Here is a 24,600-nt window from a genome sequence, read left to right as displayed (position 1 = left end):
ATAAGTTCATTTAAGTTCCATAATTAATGTGTTAATTCACTAAATTATTTAAAGGATAGGTAAGGCTCTAGAGGTTTAAAATACACTAACTAAACAATATTTTCCCTCCATTTATTAGATTAATTTCGGTCACCCCTTAAGTGAGATAACATTTCTTTGACAACTTTGACCCTTTCTTTGTCATTTCTTAGCATGATAATCCTTTCATTTATTAACCACCATTAATTAATAATAGATCATTATCCTTGCTTTGAGATGACATGAAGAATCGGTCATACCCCAACTATCCCTCCAACAATAATTTTGATATCAAACCATTTCAAATTCAAGAGAGAGAAAGACTTGGTCTTGCCATCCCTTTTATATTGCAACTCCCTCCATCTCTCCTAACCATCATTTCCCCTCCTCACCACCGAAATTCAGAGGAAAAACTAGAGAGAAATCGTGAGGTAGCCATATAAAATAGGAGAGAAAAATCGAGTAGAAGCAAGAACAAGAAGATCAGTCCGCCTCCTCCGCGCCGCGTCGTCGTTTCGTTCGTTTTTCTTTCAAAACGAAACAAGGCATGTGTATATTCCCCTTGCTCTTCAATCAAGTCATATTAACATTTTTAAATATTATATGATCATCATTTCCATGGCATAACCGAATTTGGATACAAATTTTCAAAGAAAAATCTGCACAGAATTTTTGTTCCCCTCTTGTGCTTCACGGGTTGCATTGTTTCAATGGTTTCTGGGTATGGTTCGATTCCAGGCTTCCAAGGCTACTCCTAGGCATGTACTAGGACATGTTAGGAACAAGTTTGTCCATTGGTTCGAGTCCTATGCAAGCCGAAATCCAGAGATGACAGAAACACCCCCTTAAGTGTCATATTGTGTTCGATTTTTTTGAGTTGCTGTCCAAAGAGGAGAGTTGCTGATCTTGGCTGCCCTAGGGACCTATAGCCATGGTTAGAACACCTCCCTATCATGTCTAAGACGTGACCAAGTCTTCCTTTTGAGGCTTGGTCCATGGTGAATCGGTTTTCAAATCAAAAGAAACAAGAACAGCCCACGGCCCCTTCCCCTTATTGCATGTGTTGTTCGGATTTTAGGGAGTGGTGTGGATCTTGGTTGGCCTCTGGCCCTTGGCCACGGTTCATATCAAACCCCTTGATGTCTAGTTTGTGCCATGGTCAATCAAAACGATAGCATTACCCCACGCGTGCAGCTTGTTGCTCTCGGCTGGGAGTATGGTCGCTTTTTCTGGTGTGATTCGAATTGTGTCTGGCCTAGGGCCCTTAGCCATGGTTCAAATCATCCCTTAGGATGTTGGGAAGAGGTCTGGTTGGTGGTGCAAGCCCCAATGGCCGGTAGTCTCGAAAACGACGCAAGGAAACGAAGGCGTTGCTGCTGTATTTTGTAGACAGCAAGTGGTGCGTCGGTTCAGAGGTGCATTTCGGGTCCTTGGTTGGCTTTTAGCCTATGGACTTGGACTGGACAGTACCTCATCGAGTTGGGAAGGTTGTGTTTTTGGCCGTTCGTGATTCAGATCATTTTAGAGGTCGTACGAGGAATTTCGGTGCGATGTGTCAAATTGACTCTCGAAAGAGCGTTTCATGTTTTGGCCTCCATTCACCAAAAAATTTCGGCCCTTACCATTTTAGGAGCATTATTTCATCATTTTTAAGTGTATTTTAATCATGACTAAATGATGGTTAGGTGATGGTTCGGGTTGGCACGGAGTCATGATTAAATACGAAGTCGTAGGGCGTAATTGTCTCGTTTTTGGATTCAATTACAAAGTTGGGTCAAGAAAATCATTTGCATATTTTTCATGTTAAATTTAGGTCGCAGCGAGCCTGAAAACGATCCAACTCAAGTGGTAAAATAATACAGGATATTTAATTATGCCATTTAATTATATTACGCGCATAAAAATATAAAATATTCATTTTTGAGATTTATGCGATATTGCTTGTGGCCATTTCACTATCATGGGATTATTGCTTCACCCGGTCGTCAGTTACCGGCTCAGTTCAGTTCAGTTCCACCCAGTATACTGTGGCATTAGTCTAATCAGATGATTATTACTTCACCCGGTCGTCAGTTACCGGTCATTTCAGTTCAGTTCAGTGCAGGGGCCACTTGCGTAGAACATAATCTCAACAGAAAATTTATGACATGTTATTTTATGACAGGGCTCGATTGAGCAAACATTTCACTTATGATTTTCAGTCAGTTATGCACGTATTATAATTGCTCATGATAAGTTATTTTCACGTTATGGCTCATGACATGATATTTTATCTCATGCAATTTTATTATATTATTTACTCGTTATCTACAATATAAGCGTGCTGAGTCTTTAGATTCACTAGACTTGATTGTTGTAGGTACTGATGAGATCGGGACCGAGGGCGGGGACCAGTGAGCCAGCTTGGGTCGGCAGTAGTGGAACCCGATGACCTCATTTACGGCATTTACCATTTTTATGCTCAAACATTTTTATCGGTTGTTGGATTACTTTAAACTTGTTATTTTGCGAACAATAATTTCTTCCGCTGCTATTTTGAACATTAAACTTGATTTATCAGTTTATTTTGGTGAATGAGGCATTTTAATTATTTTAAAAAGAAAATTTTAAATTTTTCCGCAAATTTTCAAACACGAATTTTCGGACCATTATACCTTAACTTGTTTTCATGCACACTATCAAATCCTTCACATTGCTTTTGAAGAATTTCTAATGCATCTTTGGCAGAGATGCAATTAGTGATCAACTAAACATGTTAATGTCGACTGAAGTGAAAATTTCATTGAGTGCTTTTGAATTGAAATTCAAAATTTAGACTTCATTAATTGTCCAAGCACTCTCTAGTTTGATTCGACTATCACCATCCACATCCACAGTTCTTTGTGGAGACCAACCATCCAGAACACGTTCTCATGCTTTTTCTTCTATGGATTTAATGTAGACCCTCATTTTGAATTTTCAAATAGCATAATTGGATCCATCCAAAACCCGTGGTTGAAAAACAGTGTTGGCAAATAACACGTCCATTGCACTTTGGCAAAAACTTGTGTGAGATGGTTTCACGGTCGTATTTTGTGAGACATATTTCTTATTTGGGTCATCAATGAAAAATTATTACTTTTTAAGCTAAGAATATTACTTTTATTGTGAATATAGGTAGGGTTGACCCGTCTCACAGATAAAGATTCCTGAGACCGTCTCACAAGAGACCTACTCCTGTACTTTTACATGTTTAAACAAAAATACCCAAAAATCTCACTTAGTAATTGTTAAGCATATCTCTGATGCTAATTGAAAGAAATATTTAACATAAAAATACAAAAAAAACTAAGATTGTGTATATCAGATGTGTTGCAACACCTATTCACAATTATATCTTATTTATTGACGTCTTTTGTCCTAAAATTTATTCCTTGTACATTGTCCTATACAATATGGAAACAATTAGGAAATAAAATCTTTCAAACAATATTATAATATCTAGAGATGTTATCATAAATATTAATATCTTAACAAATCTTATTTGTCTAGAAAGACAAAACATCATATCTTAATATCACAATATTATCAATAAAAAAATAATTATAAAATCAAATATTTTTTTCAAGAAAAATTAGAAACGCTGTTAAAAATTCAATATAATATGTGTAATATGATTATTTATAACAAACTGATGCTAAATTTTGAAACATTCCAAAAGTAAATTGCAACACAAATTTACTTGTGACCATTGATTTATTGTGTCAATAAAAAAATTATGACTAGTTTGCTTTTTCCAATTGCCTCACAATATTTTGAATAAAAAGTTTTGTTCTACATTTTAACTTATTAATGAATAACTTTTCAAGAATTTTTTGTTTTTTATAAGGTGATAAAACGTCAAATTATGAACGATGAAATTTGAAGTTTTATAAGTTTAAGTGAGTTTATAACGAAATTAAGCATGTATTGGCAGCCTGCTCCATGTAATAACTAATGTCCATTTTTTTTAATCGTATTGTATTTATCCTCAATTTGTATGTTGTTGTAATACTATCGATAGTAGTACTGTTCGCTTGTTCGCTTGTACGTAACCTCTTCGACAAACATTTTCCAACAATATTTAGCGATTTTGATTTCGTCAAAGCACAATTTCTTCGTATTCCTCGAGAAAAATTGGTAATCATGGTACGAGATTTCCAACTCTGATTAGAAGAATCTTATTTTTGCCCTATGAAGCATTAGATAGATCGAGTTTTTGTTTTTCTTGATTGATTGCTCCCCCACTCTTCTGCTTTCTACTCCATTCCTTTGTCCCCCAATTATGGTACCTCAATCATGATAAATTTGAATTTTTAGCTTGATTAAGTTTTGGGTTTTTTGTATTTCTTCTTAATTTTTCATATCTTAGCGGAGTTTCGTATGACTGTTGGATTACACCATGAGGAAGAAGCTCGATACTCGGTTCCCCGCTGTAAGTTTCACCGTCACTCACTCTTTCTGGTTGATTTATCGATTTTTTGTGTGGATTTGTGTGATTTGTTACTCGTTTTGGATGTACCGTCTTGCTTGAAATGGAAGTGAACTGATTTTTTACCATCCCTGTGATTCCAGTATTTGCGAGATCTCGTAGTTTTTTTCCCGTTTATTTTTTAGTTTTGCTGTTTTTTTTAGTGAATTTGGAATGCTGTATTTTTGTAACAGTCTCTTTTATTTTTATTTGGATGTTTTCTCAAGTAAATAAATGTGATGTACCGACCCTGAGTCGTGGGCTTTGTACCCATATTTATGACTCATGCTATATGTGCTACTACTCATGTTGGACTAATCTACGGCTCATGACCATTAGTGGTGTATGGGTATGAGCTGGGCTTATGTTGGGTCGGCCTAAGTTACATGTGAAGTGAAAGGAAATATTAATTTAGGAGAAGATGCAATTTCTCACCTTATTTGCGAAGGCCCAATGTGTTGTAAGTTATACTTTTCCTGTTGATCTGTAAAAAAAATTGTTAGATAGTATACCGTCTTTTAACTGAACAAGCTGGAACTGTTTTAGTTCAGCATTTCTCCCATTTTAATATAATAATGGGGTATCTTTTGGGAGAGATGAAGATTTGAATTTATGAAAAATATGTAGTTCTTGCATTCATTTCTCGTGTGATTATAGTAGTTTGTATCCTATCTGAAAAGGCTTATCCTATCAGTTGCATTGAACTAGCGCGTTGGTTTTGTATTTCAGGAAATGTGGAGCAATATGTAAGCTCATTGCTCATTTGATGACCACCAAATTTGTGATTCTAATTAAATTAGTATTCTTGTTCAGTAGTGGCTTATGCATATCCTTTTCCTATATGATGGTACCTCCGGAGTTTAAATAAAATTTTGATTTTACTTTCCAAAGGGGATAATCAATAACAAACATTTCAGGATGATTTCGCATAGCTTAATGGAATGGATCAGAGTAGTTTTTACAATGGAACCCGAAAATCTTGTTGATTTTGTGGTAGTCCATTAAAACTTTGATAGAAAACATGGAAGTTTACAAAAAATATCATTAACCAAAATGTTTTTTAGAAGTGTAATAGGCTTAGCTATCACAAATTGCTTCATCATGCTAAATGGAAATCTGAAAATTGTAATGTTGAGGCTTGGGATCTCATGCTATCATGTCAACAGGCTATGAAAGATGTAGCCTCGGTGCCATGGTGTTTATAAGTTTATGCTTTGAGCTGTTTACTATCATTTATACGGTTATACCCATATATGGATTTAGTGGTCACACTCTTGGATATCACTCTTCAAGTTGAATTTGACTGCTCAAAAGCAATTCATTTAATTGCCACTTTGTGTTGGATCCTGATTGCTATTAGTGTACATATATCATGCACATTCTTCGTTATTAATGATTTTCTATTTAAGTTGCTGTGCACTAAAAGATTCTTACATTTTATGTTATGTCATATGTGAATGCTCCACTTTTCATTTTAGCTATAATCACTTGTAAGATTAATTATCGTACCACTGTTATTAATTTTATTTTTCACTTTTTTAGACACTAGTTATTTGCAGAAAATTTTACCTTAAATACACCAGGAAAAAATAAATATGCTTGATAACCAAGAACCCCTTCGTTTTGCATGAAAAACCTGCATAAATGAACGAAAAGATTAAAAAGACAGTAGATATACAGCTGATTATGTGTTGTTCTAATAGAAAATGCTAGTCTATTATTCTTTCTATGTCTGATGAAAAGTTGTGTTTGCCAGGCTCGGATTAAAAAGATAATGCAAGCTGATGAAGATGTTGGGAAGATTGCCATGGCAGTACCTGTTTTAGTCTGTAAGTGTTTGTTAGTTGTTGGCCTATCAATTTTTTGTAGTGTCATAGTCTCTCTCTCATATATTTTTCTCTTTGTCATGTTGATTCAGCCAAGGCGTTGGAATTATTTTTGCAAGATCTTTGTGATCGTACATATGACATAACCGTGCAGAGAGGGGCCAAGACTGTTAGTGCTTTGCATTTGTGAGTGGAGCTACTGTTCTCTACTATTTCTTATATCTTCATTGTTCAGCCTGTTTTAAGCAGCTGTATTGTCATAAGTTTGTGTTGGAAACTGAATTTCGGTTGTTTAACAAACTGAACGTCTAACTAATCTAGAAGAATGATAGAAACTGATCTAAAATATGAAAACTATCGGTTGCCAGTAACTGAAGGATAATACGCAGTTTTTCAAAGGAAACTGAACCAACAACTGAACTACACAGACAACTGACTGATCAGTTGGAACTGTTCAGTTACTACAAACAATTGTGAGCTTATCAACTACAATCAATCAGCTGATCCCTCAGCTGTACACGTAATCAGTTAAGGAATAAGAAATTCAACCGTCAAAAGTTGACTGCAACAAGTAGTGGGATCGCAGCATTTCAGAAAAGCTGCAATGTACGACTGTCAAAAGAATGTTGACGTGGCAAGCAACGGATATAAATGTTCAAATTGTATTTAATATTACCGTTGGAGAGAAGCTTATAAATAGCAGAGAAGAGCAGCTGAAGAAAAAAGTCTTGGAACTTTTGAATCCTTGAACTCTGAACGACTATCGATTTTCTATTCAGTTACTCTGCTGAAATCGTTGCTAATATCAAAGCTCACACTTATTGTATACATTCATAGCTTTCAGGCTATACTTCGAGCTTTCAACACAACTGTAATACTCGATCTTGAAGAGATCAGTTGTGTTAGGTAAACAAGTTTGTAACTAAGAGTTTCAGTTTGGCATTGTTAAGTCTAAAACTTAAGTGGGTTTGTACAACCGCTTGTATCGATCAAAGTCTTTTAATGTATATCATATCCTTGAAATAGAAGGGGTGACGTAGGAGTATTTGAAATCTCCGAACATCCATAAAATCTTGTGTCCTCGTATTTCAGTTTATATTCTATCTATCAGTTAGTTTGTTTCCGCACACTATTTGTTAACTGAATGATATTATCTTACAAGATTCCCGAGTATCAGTTTATCACTAAATTGACTCATCAGTCGAAAAGGTTTTGAAAATCGTAAGTGTTTATTCAACCCCTTCTAAACACTTTTCCACCTTTAACCGATTCTATCAGTTTGTCTGGTCTAATTGTATCGTGGCTGTGCAGTACTTCTCAGTTGTTGCATGTCCACACATCCTGCCTTCTATTTGCTTTAAATTCTTTGATGTTACACCAGGAAAAAGGTCTTGCCATAATTTTATGTGGCTATTGACGTGCCATTTACCAAGCCATTAAATCACATAATACTTAATTTGTATTTGATTTCCTGGCAATTGGCTTCATGAGGTCGATAAAGGTTTCTAAGTATATTAAGCCAATAATTTTTGGACATAAAGGCGAGTGAGTATTGTTCTTGAGCCTTAAGACTTATGGATTGACATTTTCTGCTCAAAAATAGGTTTGTCTTCCTCCTGTTGTAACAGTGAAGAAATATGAGGTGTACATTAGTGAATTTAAGAAAGTGGGCATGTGTATTATTTTATTTACTTTCCACAGTTGAATGCGAAGTTTCTTTATGAACTGATTAAGCCTTTTCATGCTGGTATTAGGTGCTAATCATTTTTTTATTGCTCTTTGTGTTCCTCTGTATATTTCTAGGGATTACAACGTACAAAATTAGATCTTTGATTCGTGATGCACCTTTGAATTGGGTCTCACTACTTGAACCCTGAGGTTTTAAGCTAATTGTTTGGAATTGATGTGTGAGTGGGTTTGAGAGAGTTTCTGTGATTCATTGACGCTGTCTACATAAAAAATAACTTTTGTACAAACCTGAAAATTAACGATGACTTTAAAATTTCTGTTTATAATTAAGAAGGCAAACGACAAGAATACTAAGTTCATTCAGCTTAAATTTTTCATTTTTAAATTTAATTTTCACGTGATCTGGTCCATCTCATTGGTGGAAGCCTTGATTCAACCGCTCTTTGACAATCTAATTCTATTCAGAACAAAAAAAATTCTTCTTGTCGAGCGTAGGTAATTTTCTGGCATATATTTTTAGCATTCTGTTGAAGGCTTGTCTTTTTTATGTCCTTACTCAGGCTGACAAGTCAAATAATGAAATTAGTTGTTTTACATCAAAAGCGATTCCACAAAGTATACATATATGATGAAACTTTATAATGTCTTTACTGCTTGAGCTTCAAGTTTTTAATTTGAACTTGGAGCTAACTGCATCAACACCTCTGTAAAAAAATCAAAAAGCGAAAAATTAATAGCATTCTAGATCCCCGTGTTTTTAAAATAGGAATAAAACCCCCTACCAGAGGGCAAATGTGCCTAAGTTTTTTGTAACGAAGGGGTGAAATTTATATGGTTTTAAATATGAAGGGTGTATTAACTTATTAATATTTTTAGGGGGTTTATGCCTTTTACCAAAGCGGTTGGTGCAATTAGCTCTTTTAAAGTTACATGATTCATGATTGTGATATTAATATTCAATACAATTCTCCCTGTCGTCATTTTTTAAATTATTATATGTACATGAGAAGTTTAACGGGCCAAAGCAGGATAGTGCACCAACCCTTTTTCCTTTTTAATTTACATTATTCATGATTCTGATATTAATATTCAATACAATTCTTCCTGTTGTCATTTTGGAAGTTATTATATGTTCATGAGAAGTTTAATGGGCCAACTAAAATGAGCTGAAGCAGGATGGTGCTTATGAATTTTCAAAAAGACACCATGTGATTCTTTTCTAATCTGCATTAAATGTACCTTTAATTTGTTAGTTCATTTTTATATCTCTTATTAAATATTTGACAAATTAACGATTGAGATTGCTCAACCTTGTTAATTTCAATCCAGCTTTGTGTGGTAAGACATGGCAAAAATATAGCAAGTCTGTAATCTGCCGTAGCTTCTAACTTATTTTTTTTATATGCAGAAAACATTGTGTACATAGTTATAACGTGTTCGACTTTCTGAAGGACGTAGTTAGCAAAGTTCCCGACTATGGTCATTCTGATAATGCAGCTGAAATGCCCAAAAGAAGGTTACGATGTTTTCAACTTTCCATCTGATCCCTCTACTGGAATTTGGATTAGTTTGTGCTTGATATTCCTCCGTGGTTTCGTTTGGAGACTGGTAACCTGAAATTATGAACTGCTTTGGCAGGAAAGTTGAATCTAACGACAGTGATGAAGAGCCTAAAAGAGGTAGCATGGTAAGAAACCCTTCAATGAAAGTTTTTACTATCCGAAAGTTAAATATTCATCTTCAACTCAAATTTTTTTCCTTGCGAGGGTATCATGTTTTTCCTCTAATCAGTTGTTGGCATAACTGTTCACGGTGATCTATAGTTTCATTCGGATCTAAATATGGCATTGAATAAATGTCTTATTGCGAATTGAACATACTAAATTTGATTTAAAGTTGACCGAAGTTTTGATTTTCAATTTTCTGTAGTTATCTACTGTCCAGTTATCTTCAGGTGCCTGTATTTAGGTATGCACCAGTGTGGAGTAAAAGCTGGTTTTGCTAAGCCACTTTCTCAAGACGAATTATGTTTACATTTGACAAATAAACTGCATATCAATAACTTGGAGGAGTAGCTCAAAATAGGCGAATACCGTAGTTGTATTGTATTGTTATCTGGTGGAGTAGATTGAAGGTTTTAGCAACTACTGACTGCTTTTATCCCAAAGAAGCTTTTTTAAATACCAAGTTTGTTGATAGTTTATTTTTTGGTCCCATCAGGGCAGCAACACACCCTGTTGGTAGGTAACTTGAATAAAATCTCGCAACTTGGTAGTAATTCAGAAGATGGAATTGTCTTAAATTTACGCACCAGTCTGTACTCGTTTCACTTGGGTGGCTTTTTTTTTTAGCATTTTCTGTTTTTCTGATTCAAATTCCTCGTATTGAGAGTATCTGACCTTGTTTACTGCAGCATGAAACCTGCCACCCTAGTAACAGTGGACGTGGAAGAGGAAGGGGCAGAGGAAGAGGACGTGGGCGACCCAGCAAAGCAACAGAGAGAGACACCTTTCGGCATGAGGTTGAATCTGTCTCAACTACTACTCCTCAAACTATCAAAATAATCTTGAGTCCTCGTCAACCGGTTGAAAACAACTCTGATTCAAAGGAATCACCGAATGACAACACCAAAGTTGTCGAAACCGTTCATTCAGAGTCCAATAAGAATTTTGATCTGAATGCTGGAGTAGATGACTTTTCAGAAAAACTGGCTTCTGCTGCTGCAGCAACCGTTTCTGGACCTGGACCTTCAGATGGGAATAATGAAGAGTATCCTGGACTTTCAGAAACGGATAGGATGGCCATTGACCCTGTTCACCTTGCGCAGCATAGTTCGAGGCCGGATGAAGATGAGGAAGATTATGACAATGAAGGTTAGAATTATAAACCGCCGACTTTGTGAAGTTCTGATGCACTTAGATTGGATTTGGATAATATTTACTCCGTGGAAGTCGCTAAATTAACAAGTTGAGATTGTAGATTTGGTTTCCTCTCTTGTTCAGTAGATCTGTGTGCTGTTGTTAGTTTCAGATGTATCTTTGTGTGCCATGTGATCCCACTAAAAGATCTTATTGTTGTAAAATATTGAACTCTTCTCATATCGTTACAGCTTTCTGCTGGAGTTTTAGTTTGCATCAGTTCTTGCTTCGTGGTTGTGATTAATTTTTTAAAAAGCAATTACATGTATTTCTTTCTTCGATAAAGTTTGAAAATGTATATAATTACCCTTGTTATTGAGACTCTCGACAAAATTTTATGTTTCTTTCATACGATTTTATAATCCAGTAATATTATTCTTTAAGCATGAGACCATCTGAAACTTTACGAATGATTTTATAAAAACTCACATAATCACCGCCGCCCATTCGTCCAATCGTGGCAACAATCTTGGAGTAGGTACAGCCTCCAGTGGCAATTATTACTTTGTGATTTTAACCATTTTTCATTTCCTACAAATACTCTACTAATAATTTTTTTTATGCTTGATTAATAATAGTATTGTTGGAGTTTAATTTAGTCCAAAATGAATAGACCCAAAGCTCAAGAAGAAAAAGAAAAAGAGGAAATAAGTTGCGATAAGATAGCCCATCATGAATTTGAATAAGTCCATTGCGTACGGGTAATGAGATAATGGGAAATGTCATGAGCAGATCGTGAATAATGAATAATAGGGAAACCACTCATAATTTTTGAAGAAAATAAACTCATCTGCATATTAGAACAACTCATCACTCAGCACAAAATTCTACAAATTCTCTGTAAATATTTTCATGGATTTAGTATCAAAATTTCAGCATTATTTAGCTTTTAGCGTGCTTATCAATTCCAAATTTCAACATATTTATTATATTTTTTTATGTTTTAATGAATTTCTACAGTTTTGTAAATTAATGAATTCATGATGATTAATTGTTTCCATTTATTTCCAGTGTCTTTTTCACTAATTTTCTTCTATTTTTGGTGCATATTTGCTTAGATGATTAGAACTAACTGTAACTTCCCGAAAATTTGAATGTCCATATGAACAACATGCATGCAAGTTATTAAATTTCTTTGGTATTTTATTAAATTCTTTTAAAGCATTAAATACATGTTTATTTCATTAATTTGTGTTTTAATTCAAGGTTTGTTTAAAGTTTCATGCATTAGGATTTTTACTTCAGTTCGCGCTTGATCGAGGAACAGAGACCGGGGATATTCAGGAAAAATATTTTTATTGAATAATTATTTTTAATTATTTAATATGAGGTGTTTTTAAGTATGATTTTTGAAAATGAGTCTTAATTCAAGGTTTGTTTAAAGTTTCATGCATTAGGATTTTTAGTTTCAGTTCGCGCTTGATCGAGGAACAGAGACCGGGGATATTCAGGAAAAATAGTTTTATTGAATAATTATTTTTAATTATTTAATATGAGGTGTTTTTAAGTATGATTTTTGAAAATGGGTCTTGGTTGGGTATTTTACCCGTCGGGTTATATTTTTAACCGGTACACAAATTTTAACGATTCGGAGGACTTTTTGAGGGTTCGAGTAATATTTTCAAAAACTAGCCAACACGAAATAGTTTTCGAGAGTATGTTTGGACTTAATAGACCTACTTTTAAGCTTGTTGTGCTTGAAACTCTTTGTAAACTCTTTAAACAATAATTAATGGCCATTTAGAGCTTATTATATTATTTAATTATTCCCCTAAACTCCAATAAACCTAATATTCTTTTCCATCAGCCAACACCCTCACTTCTTCAGCCATTTTCACGTAAAACTCCAGCTGGTAGATTCGGTCCTCCATTATTTTGAAAACAAGTCTTCTTCCCGTCTCTCCGGTGCTTCCCCGACGTGAAATTCTTCAAGCTTTCGAACCCTCTTTGTCTTCTCCTTTTATGATAAAGCGAGATCATATGTCAGATTCGGAATTCTTCCAACTGATCCAATTGAAGTAGACGTCGTTCACCTCCATCAGTAAAGTTAAAGTTTAGTGCTTTTGTTGCCCAGTATGCCCGATGCTCCAACTCTACAGGTAAATGACATGCTTTACTGACACCTACCAATTTTTCTAAAATCCGCTTGCTCTCTCGGTTCCACACTTCCACTTGACCACTCGTCTGGGGGTGATAGAGGGTAGAGATCTTATGTGTGACACCATATTTGCTCAAAAGTTTTTCAATTAGGTTGTTGCAAAAATGGGTGCCACCATCACTAATGATTGCTCGTGGTGTTCCAAATCTGTTAAAAATATTTTTATATAAAAATTTCAGGATCACTTGAGCATCATTAGTGTCATATGCTTCTGCTTCTGCTTCTACCCACTTGGACACATAATCAACAGCAACAATATATTTCTTCGTGAACGAACTGGGAAATGGTCCCATGAAGTCTATCCCCCACACATCAAAAACCTCATAGTCAATGATTTTATTTAATGGCATTTCATGACGGTTAGAGATGTTACCTATCCGCTGGCATCTATCACAGGCTAGCACATAAGAACGAGCATCTTTAAAGAGGATTGGCCAATAGAAGCCACATTCAAGTAACTTAGATGCCGTCCTTGTTGGTCCAAAATGACCACTTACCTCACGGTCATGGCAATGGTTGAAAATTTGACCAAATTCCTCTTCTGCAACACACTTTCTTATCATGGAATTTTCACATATCTTAAAAAAAAATAGTTCCTCCCAAAAATAATGTTTCACATCAGAAAAGAATTTCTTACGTTGGTGAAATGATAGATTGGGTGGTGGAGTGCCTGTGACAAGAAAGTAAGCAAAATTTGCATACCAAGGATAGTGTTTCACCACTAGCAACTGTTCATCTGGAAACCAATCATCTATCTCATCGTTTTCACAATTTTTACTAACATGCTCAAGCCTAGAAAGATGATCAGCTACCACATTCTCTACACCTTTTTTATGTTTTATTTCGAGGTCAAACTCTTGGAGAAGTAATATCCACCTAAGCAATCGTGGTTTGGCCTCTTTCTTAGCAAGCAGATATTTAAGGACAGAGTGGTCAGTAAACACAATTACTTTCGACAAAACAAGGTATGAATGGAACTTGTCAAGTGCAAATACTACTGCAAGTAACTCTTTTTCAGTGGTGACATAATTTAATTGTGCTTCATCTAGAGTCTTACTTGCATAGTATATAGTGTTAAATATATTGTTCCGCCTTTGGCCGAGGGCAGCACCAACCGCAGTATCATTGGCATCGCACATGACTTCGAAAGGTAGATCCCAATCCGGTGCTACCAAGACAGGAGCCGTCACCAAGTGCTCTTTTAAATCCTCGTATGCCTGCAGACAGTCAGAATTTAACTCAAATGGCACATCTTTCATAAGTAAAGAAGATAGAGGTTTGGCAATTTTAGAAAAATCTTTGATAAAACGCCGATTTTTTCTAACTCCCTTTATTGAAGCTGGTGGTAGGTTCTTGATGACTTCTACTTTAGCTTTGTCCACCTCAATCCCTTGTTCCGAAATCTTGTGCCCTAGGACAATTCCCTCTTATACCATGAAGTGGCACTTCTCCCAATTATGTACCAGGTTCGTCTCCTCGCACCTCCTCAACATGGATTGCAAATTCTGCAAACACTCATCAAACATTGCACCAAAGATAGAAAAGTCAGCCATAAATATTTCAAGAAAGGTTTCAATCATATCATGGAATATAGCAGTCATGCAGCGCTGAAATGTAGCAGGGGCATTACAAAGATCAAAAAGCATACGTAAAAAACAAAAGTTGCATAAGGACAAGTGAAAGTGATTTTCTCTTGGTCCTCAGGTGAAATAGTGATTTGATTATACCGCGAATTTCCATCTAAGAAATAGTAAAACTCATGTCCCACTAGTCTTTTCAACATCTGACCAATAAAGGGAAGGGGAAAGTGGTCCTTACGGGCGGCATCATTCAACTTCCTATAGTCAATACACACTCTCCACCCCGTAACAGTCCTCGTGGGAATAAATTCATTCTTTTCATTAGTGATCACCATAATCCCTCATTTCTTAGGCACACACTGAATAGGACTTACCCAAGCACTATCTGAAATATGATAGATAATACCTGCATCGAGAAGCTTAATAGTTTCAGCCTTCGCTACCTCTTGCATCTTTGGATTGAGTCGTCTTTGAGGTTGCACGAGGGGTGAGTACTTTTCTTCCATCAAGATTTTGTGCATTCAGATTGATGGACTTATTTCCTTGATGTCTGCCACCTTCCAGGCAAATGCCTTTTTGTACTATTTGAGAACTTGCAACAATTTTTCCTCCACAGCATCTGTCAAAGCTGCAGAAATAATGACAGGTAAAGTGTTATTCTCACCTAGGTATTACGTACTTTAGGTGCGGAGGCAATGGATTGAGCTCAAGCGTCGGTGGTTCCTCGATGCTTAACTTTGGAGGGGTCAAATCTCTTCGCTCTCCCAAATCCTCCAGTCTCATCCTCATTGGCTTTTTCCATGGATGGTTGGCATTAAAGTATGCCACTATTTCAACTTTTTCTTCGTCCAAATCATGCTCCTTCAATTCAGTTGTGAGGGTGGCCTCCAATGGGTCCTTCATAGAATCCTAAACAAAATTACACGCAAGTGAATCCACAACATCAATTCTAAAACAGTCATCCGTGTTCAGTGTATGCTTAAGAGCATTAAAGACCTCAAAAGTAATTTCTTCCTCGCCCACTCTCAATCTCAATTTCCCTTCTTGAACATCAATCAGGGCCTTGCTAATCGCAAGAAATGGTCTCCCCAAAATCAACGGCATCTCCATGTCCTCCTGCATGTTGAGCACCACGAAATCTGCAGGAAATATAAATTTGTCCACCTTTACCAGGACGTCCTCTATGACTCATCGCGGGTATTTGACAGATCTGTCTGCCAGTTGCAAGGACATCCTGGTTGGCTTAGGCTCTCCTAATCCGAGTTTTCTGAATACATATAGAGGCATAAGATTGATACTCGCACCAAGATCACACAAAACTTTATGAAAAAAACATCACCAATGGTGCAAGGAATATAAAAACTCCCTGGGTCTTTAAGTTTCGGTGGGATTTTGTTTTGCACCAAAGCAGAGCAATTTTCAGTTAGATTTACCGTCATGTGATCCTCCAATTTTCTCTTGTTTGCTAAGATTTCCCTTAAAAATTTAGCATAACTAGGCATTTGCATCAAAGCATAGGCAAAAAGAATATTGATATTCAATTTTTAAATATCTCAAGAAACTTACCGAATTGCGCATCAAGTTTTGATTTTTTCAATGCTATAGGGAAAGGGGGAGGTATAACAATTTTTGATTGTGCAGTGGGAACTTGACAAGGATGTAAATGAACCAAACTGTTTGTGAGCTATTCGAAGCTCGATTCGATAAAAGCTCGTTTAATGAGGCTCGTTAAGATAAACAAACCAAACTCAAGCTTTACAGTATTCGGCTCGTTAGCTCGTGAACATGTTCGTTGGTAAGTACATGAGTAATCTTTTAGATAAAAAAACAATAGTTTTGATATTTGATTTATTGATTTTGCATATTATTTATGAAATATATAGAAAAATCTATTAAATTTATTTATTATAATAAATTTACAAATTTTAATTTCCCATACGGTTGTCCTCCTTGTGGTCGATTCTGACTGTTTTGACCACCCCATGAGAAGTTGGGATGTTGCCTCCATCCAGGATTATATGTGATCGAATACGGATAATTCCTTGGACGGTTTTGGACTCCCATTTGATTCACTGATGCCTCTTCTTGCACATAGAATAGATTGCCTTCTTGACAGTCCTTTACAAAGTGTTCACCTCCACACTTATCATAGAATATCTCTTGAAGACACATAGCCGTGCCACCCATATTCAAACTGTCCAATTTCCTGTTCAAGACATCAAGTTGCGCAGTAATAGCAGAAAGGTCAGTTACCTGGTGAACTCCTGCACTTCTCCGCTGGATGTTTCTTTCAGATTGAGGATGATAGCTGCTAGCAGCCATCTCCTCCAATAACTCTTATCCTTCCTCAGTAGTTTTTCTCAATAGGTTCCCACAAGCAGCAGCATCTATCATAGTACGATTAGGAGTGAGTAAGCCATAATAAAAGGTTTGAACGACTAACCCAAGTGGCAGTTCGTGATGAGGGCATCTTCATAATAGATCTTTGAAACGATCCCATGCCTCATATAAAGACTCTTGCTCGAATTGAGCAAATGTGGTGATATCTGCCCGCAACTTCATGGTCTTAGATGGAGGAAAGTATTTAATGAGAAATGCCTTCGTCATGTCCTCCCATGTGGTGATCGAACCTACAGGCAGACAATTTAACCATGCTTTAGCTTTGTCATGTAAGGAGAAAGAAAATAAACACAACCTAACAGCATCATCAGAAACTCCATTAAATTTAAACGTATCGCAAATTTCAAGAAAATCCGCGATGTGCGTGTTTGGGTTATCTACTGCAGATCCTCCAAACTGGACTGTATTTTGAATCATCTGAATTATAGCTGGCTTGATTTCGAAGTAGTTTGACCGCACAATAGGCCTCACAATGCTGGGACGTGCACCGTCCAAAGAAGGCTGGGCATACTCTAGCATCGGAATGCGGCGTGGTATCTCAACATGTCTATCTTCATGGTGTTCCTCCTCATGCTCATGCTCGTGCCTCTCCATCATTTCCTTCAGTCTCTGCTGCTGTCTTCTTCTGCGGAAAGTTCTTTCAATTTCAGGGTCAAACTGCTCAAGCTCCACGTCAACTGACTTTGGCATGCACTGGAACAGATATCTGGAATAAAATATGGAGTTTTAGCTCAAGAAAAATAAAACAATGCTAAAGAAATAACTAAAAATAAAATTGTGAATTAACAGTCCCCAGCAACGGCGCCAAAAACTTGATCTGTAAAGTTCCATATTTTGAACTATTTGAAATTTGCGAAAAATTAAAAATTTTCTCAAATACAAAATAAACTTTCAAATTTCGGTCCACAATCAATTGATAAACTGATCATTCAAAACATTTGCAACAAAAATATCACAAATGAAGTTTGCTAGGAACACTTGTTTAAATATCGTAAACAATAATGTGAAATCAAAGTATTTGAACATTTCATAATTTCTAAAAAAAACATGGGCGGTCCTCGGGTTTAGGCTCCTGTTCAGTCCAAGCCAGCTCACTGGTCTCCACCCCTCGTCTCCTCAAAGTCATCATCACCTGCATCGATCAAGTCTAGTGAGTCTAAAGGCTCAACATGTATAAACTGGAAGTAACAAGTAATACGTAATAAACCACATGCATCTTTAAAATAGAGCGTACATATTTGAAACTTGAACATGCATACATAAGCTTGAACCTACATACATAACATAGACGTGCCATCAACGTAAAACTTTTCTTAAACATGCTTGATCATACATACTTGAACATACATAAACTTCATCATTTTTTTCGTAGAGATATGTTTCAAAGGAAGTGACCCATACATAGAAGTGCCTGATCAGACTAAACCACGGTACTGGGATGGCAGGGAAAGTCCACTACCACATACATGAGATCCCCGTTCATGCTTTAACGGGTGGATTTGTCCCTGGTCATGATTTACCACTTTCCAATCCTGATCTAAACCCAGTCATACTTTACCGGGGTGGAGAGATCCTCGGCCACGTTCACCGACTTCCAAAACCATTCATAATTTGATCACAAGACATTTAGCATACCTCAAAAACTTAAAAATATTTTCTTTTTGCACATCGAACATACTTACATGGCGTTGAGGGATTCGTTGGATCTCACTTGAGTCCTTGCTGCACATGCTAACGCGCTACCATGAACCTTAATTTCCACAATTTAATCATGCCTATCGAATGCATCACCCATAGACATACTAACCTATGACCATCTGGAAATGCTCGGGACTTGACCGTGATAAACAATATGTTAAACCCCAACTCGACCCCGAAACAAATCTTGTCAAGAAGTATGAATTTCCCCAAACCATAGAAGGTGCGGACCTCGCTTAAAACATAGTTCAACGTTCCCCAATTAAACTTCATAACATCTAAATTAAATTTTAGTATACTAGGACATAACGACTTAATAGTACCCAAAAGAAGCAAGATCACCTAAATTCGAAGCCTAAAAATTCGTCTGAAGCAGCGCCTAGGCGCTGCAGTGCAGCTGTTGCGCCAGACTGGCTGCTCTGCGGCGCTTCCTGGTGCGTACTAGCAGCACTGTGGTGCTGCTCTGCAGCACCTAGGCACCTCCTGGTACGTACTGGCAGCCCTGCGGCGCTAGTCATGCACAACTCAACCCAAAATTCTGCACAAGAGTTCCCTATGACTTCTAATGCATGCACAACCTCACCAACCCGAGACAACACCCCAAAATTCAAATGATCACCCCATTGGACACTTCTAAACACAGCAAGGAACACTCGGTGATTTCCAACGAAGCCTGCAACACAAGAAACTCTAGAACATGTAAAGAACACATTTTTATAAAATCACAGTTTGAGCAGTCCCGCAAAAACAATCATAACTCACTCGTTTCTTTTCCAAAATTTACGAATTTACTGTTAAATCGAAGGTATCAAAAAGTTCTACATTTTATATGTTGAAATTTTTCAAGATAAGCGACCGAAAATTTGCAGTACACTAAATAACAGTTGGAATTCATGTTTTAGATCTAAACATTATTTCAAAATCGATTCAACAAATTTCTTCTCAAACTTTGTACATCAAACATAGATTTTTACACATAATAAACATCACAACACATATTATGATGAGATCGACGCAGGAACAATAGAATATACATGCATTTTGATAATTGAAATTACCGAACTGACGATACCGAAGCGGGAACGGTGCGAGGGTTGATTCGGGACGAACTTGGCATGATTTCTTGCAACAAAATCACGTAAGGTTGCTGGAAAATTCGAAGGATAGGGGCGGCTGCTGTATGATATTAGAACCCTAAGCTTTGCTCTCAAAGAATTGAAAGAAATTGGAATGAAAGGTGTGTGTGTGATCGTGTATATGTGTGTGCGTGTGATTTTAGTGTTAACGTGTGTGTGTATAATTAGGAGCAATTAGGGGCTAATGTGTGTAATTAAAAACAACTAATACCCATTTGACATGATAATTAAAAAAAATTAATCCAAGGCTAACTTTACAAAATCCCCTTATTAAAATAAAGCACACAATTGTTAAACTTTAAAGGTTTTAAAATCTTAAGATCACTAAATAAATAATTTAGGCTTTAAAATGCTAAAAACATAATAATTATTTAAAATGCTCCATCCTTAACTTAAAATAAAATACCTCATTTTAAAATTGCTAGAATCGTCACCGGTCCCCTTTTTCTCGAGCCCTTATCGAATAATTGTCTGAAACATGAAACTCAAAAAACAATTTAACGCGCATCATATAAACATAAATAATTTAAAATAATGCATTTAAATAAATCATGCACCGCTAAAAATAAATTTTAAACTTAATTAAACGATTTAACAATTTAAATAAATACATGGATTTTACGCGTACTGAAATTGGGCTCTACAGTTCCTCCCTCACTTATATAAATTTCGTCCTCGAAATTAAATCTTACCAAATAACTCCAGGTAGTGGCTCCTCATATCTGCTTCTGTCTCCCAAGTGGCCTCCTCCACTGATTGATTCAGCTATCGGACTTTGACCGGCTTAGTTACTTTGTTCCGAATTCTACGCTCCTGTCTATCTAGGATTTGGACGAGTCTTTTCTCATATGACAGATCTGGATCAAGCTGCAACGGCTCATAACTCAAAATATGCACGGGATTTGCTAGGTACTTTCTCAGCATCGAGACATGGAACACATTGTGTACCCCGGCCATATTCGGCGGGAGGGCAACACGATAAGCGAGTGTCCCAACTCTGTCAAGAATCTCGAACGGCCCAATAAACCTCGGACTCAGCTTGCCTCTTTTCCCAAATATCATAACACCCTTCATAGGTGCTATTTTTACGAAAACGTGATCACCTATGGCAAACTCAAGATCCCTTCTTCTCTTGTCAGCATAACTCTTTTGGCGACTCTGGGCGGTCTTCATCCTGTCACGGATCTTAACCACAACAACTGCAGTCTGCCGAACAATCTCTGGACCAAGTTCTGCTCTCTCACCGACTTCATCCCAATGAATCGGTGATTTGCACTTCCTCCCATACAGTTCCTCGTAGGGAGCCATACCTATAGATGCTTGGAAACTGTTGTTGTATGTAAACTCCATTAGAGGTAGCTTCGATACCCAATTCTCATGGAAATCGATCACACAGGCTCGCAATAAATCCTCCAAAATCTGAATCACTCGCTCAGATTGTCCATCTGTCTGAGGGTGGAAAGCTGTACTGAAAAGCAACTTCGTCCCCATGGCTGTATGTAAACTCTTCCAAAAGGACGATGTGAACCTCGGGTTCCTGTCGGACACAATAGAAACTGGGATCCTGTGCAATCGAACTATCTCCCTGATATAGAGCTCCGCATACTGCGTCATGGAAAATGTCATCTTCATTGGTAAGAAGTGTGCCGACTTAGTAAGTCGATCCACTATAACCCAAATGGCATTGGATCCTCTGACTGACATCGGCAAACCCACAACGAAGTCCTATGGTGATATTCTCTCACTTCCACTCGAGGATAGGGAGTGGCTTAAGCATCCCTGCTGGCCTCTGATGATCAGCCTTCACCTGCTGACAAGTGAGATATTTAGACACAAATTGGGTGATGTCTCTCTTCATACCTAGCCACCAATACAGAATCTGCAAATCCTTGTACATCTTGGTACCTCCTGGATGAATGGAATAGGAGATGCATGTGCCTCTGTCAGAATATCCTCTCTGATCGAATCAACACTAGGCATCCACATCATTCTTCTGTATTTTACAATGCCATCAGACACTGTGCAGAGTACACTGCCCTTGGCCTCATCCTTCAGTCTCCATTTCTGTAACTGCTCATCCGAAGTCTGACCTCTACGGATTCGGTCTATCAAAGAAGACTAGACTGTCAGGTTAGGCAGTTTAGGAGCTCTGCCCTTAGGATAAACCTCTAACCAAAATCTCTGAATCTCTGACTGAAGAGATCTCTATACTGTCAGCTGTGCTACGACTGCAAGTTTTATACTCAAAGCATCTGTCACAACATTAGCTTTCCCCGGATGGTAGCTAATCTCACAATCGTAGCTCTTTAACTAACTCTAACCACCAGTCTCTGTCTCATATTCAGTTCTTTCTGCGTGAGGAAATACTTGAGACTCTTGTGATCAGTAAATATCTGGCATTGCTCGCCGTACAAGTAGTGTCTTCAAATCTTCAACGCAAAAACAATAGTAGCTAACTCAAGATAATGAGTCGGGTAGTTCTTTCATGCACTTTCAACTGTCTGGAGGCATAAGCTATGACCCAATCATGCTGCATCAAAACTGCTCCTAACCCAAGCTTAGAAACATCGGTGTAAAGTACAAAATTGCCTTGCCCGGCTGTCATGACAAACACTGGCGCTGAAATAAGAGCTTTCTTCAAAGTATAGAAGCTCTTCTGACATTCATCACTCCATACGAATTTAGCATTCTTCTTGGTCAATGAGGTGAGTGGCATTGCAATCGAAGAAAATCCCTGAATAAATTTCCTGTAGTAGCCTGCTAAGCCTAGGAAACTGCGGATCTCTGATGCATTCTTCGGCTCAACCATTCCTTAACGGCTGCTACCTTCGCTGGATCCACCTCGATGCCACTGCTAGATATTATGTGACCCAAAAACGCTACCTTCTCCAACCAGAATTCACACTTACTGAATTTTGCGTACAATTTGTGTCTTTGCAAAACCTGCAACACCGTGCTCAAATGCTGACCGTGCTCCTCATGGCTCTTCGAGTATATAAGAATGTCGTCAATGAATACTATGACGAACTGGTCTAGGTAGGGCTGAAAAACTCGATTCATCAAGTCCATAAATATTGCTGGAGCATTCGTCAGTCCAAACGGCATCACTAAGAACTCGTCTTATGAACATCTGCATCTTTTACCTTCAATTGATGATACCCTGATCGAAGGTCTATTTTAGAGAACACTGTAGCTCCCTGCAACTGATCAAACAAGTTCTCGATCCTTGGAAGTGGGTATTTATTCTTGATCGTTATCTTGTTCAGTTCTCGGTAATCGATACACAGCCTCATGCTCCCATCTTTCTTCTTTACAAAGAGCACTGGTGCGCCCCATGGTGAGAAACTAGGGCAAATGAATTCTTTGTCAAGAAGCCCCTGAATATGTTGCTTGAGCTCTAACATCTCAGCTGGAGCTAGTCGGTACGGTGCCTTATAGATTGGCACAGTGCCTGGCACAAGATCAATGACGAACTCCACCTCTCTCTGGTGGAAGGCCTGTGACGTCATCATGAAAAACGTCAGGGAAATCTCTGACCACTAGTACATCAGATATAGATGGAGTGGGCACATCAGCTGCGAAAATAATACTGGCCAAGGAAAGCCTGACATCCCTTGTGAATAAGTCTCCGTGCCTGTAAGGAAGAGATCATACGAGAGAAATTTCTCCATCTATCTGGTTCAAAGAGAAACTGCTCCATGCCCAACGGTCTAACAAATACCTGACCTTTTCTGAAAATCAATAAGGACTCTATTCTTTGTCAGCCAGTCCATTCCCAAGATAATATCAAATTCTGGCATCGGCAACACAATTAGATCGGCGTACATTAGGTGGCCCTGCAGTTCAAGATCGATGTCTCTGACCACGCTAGTAGCTGATAGCTCTTCCCCTGAGGGACTGTTACTAATAACTCACGTCGAGCCCAATGGAATTGACGTCAAAATGATTAGCGAATGTCTCCGAGATAAAGGAGTGAGTGGCCCCTGAATCTATCAGGGCCTTCGTGGTTACTCTCTTTATGAAAATATTCCCCGAGAGACGTTAGCACAACATACAAAACTTATATCCCAAAATTCTAACCTTAACCTCATGCATAATAGAGAATCTCTACACAAGTCAACAAAATACTAACTAACGCACTAATAATCCCAAAATCAAATTCAAAACATGCATGAAAAAATAATACGGTGCTTAATTAAATGAGTTTACTGGTCAAGAATGTCGTGTCTGGGTTCGCCTCCTGAGCATGCATAGCGAATACTCTTCCCTGGGTCGGCTGCCTCCACTGTGGGCAATCCTTTAACATGTGGTCACTTGCTCTGCATTTGAAACATTTGCCTGATCCATATAAACACTGCTCCGAATGTTGGCGGTGACACTTCGGGCACACTGGGTAATCACCGGGATTCTGTGGAGCCTTTTGCTGAGGTATAGGACCCTTGCCTTTCGGCGGTCCCTGAAATGACTTCTTTCCTTGATGACCCTGGAAAGTCTCTTAAAGTGAGGTCGCTGCTGATGCTGTTGCTGCGGTGCCTGATAGGGCATCTTGCCCTGTCTGTCATTTTCAATATCCTTTTGGTCCTGCTCTTCCGCCAAGGCTCTAGATACTGCAACGACATAAGTATTCGGACCAGCAACCCTTACATCACGGCGCAAGATCGACCGCAACCCATCAATAAAATGCCTCA

At 37.7% G+C, this 24,600-nt stretch overlaps 1 protein-coding gene and 1 non-coding gene across 2 annotated transcripts; both read left to right on the top strand.

Moving 5' to 3' along the window:
• Positions 1–4,060: 4,060 nt before the first annotated feature.
• LOC142553859 (uncharacterized) lies at positions 4,061–11,153 on the top strand. The gene is made up of 7 exons (XM_075664380.1): positions 4,061–4,185; positions 4,409–4,471; positions 6,264–6,336; positions 6,426–6,519; positions 9,431–9,538; positions 9,661–9,709; positions 10,436–11,153. Exons 2-7 carry the CDS (start codon positions 4,439–4,441, stop codon positions 10,898–10,900), a joined length of 822 nt encoding a protein of 273 aa, XP_075520495.1. The 5' UTR covers positions 4,061–4,185; positions 4,409–4,438; the 3' UTR covers positions 10,901–11,153.
• Positions 11,154–17,130: 5,977 nt separating this feature from the next.
• LOC142554870 (small nucleolar RNA R71) lies at positions 17,131–17,236 on the top strand. The gene has a single exon (XR_012822236.1). It is a non-coding gene; the product is annotated as a small nucleolar RNA R71 (small nucleolar RNA).
• The last annotated feature ends 7,364 nt before the right edge of the window (positions 17,237–24,600 follow it).

Source organism: Primulina tabacum, chromosome 8 (assembly GCF_025594145.1).
Source record: "Primulina tabacum isolate GXHZ01 chromosome 8, ASM2559414v2, whole genome shotgun sequence".
NCBI lineage: Eukaryota > Viridiplantae > Streptophyta > Magnoliopsida > Lamiales > Gesneriaceae > Primulina > Primulina tabacum.
The sequence above is the reverse complement of the archived record's forward strand: the minus strand, read 5'-3'. Positions and strand labels throughout refer to the sequence as shown.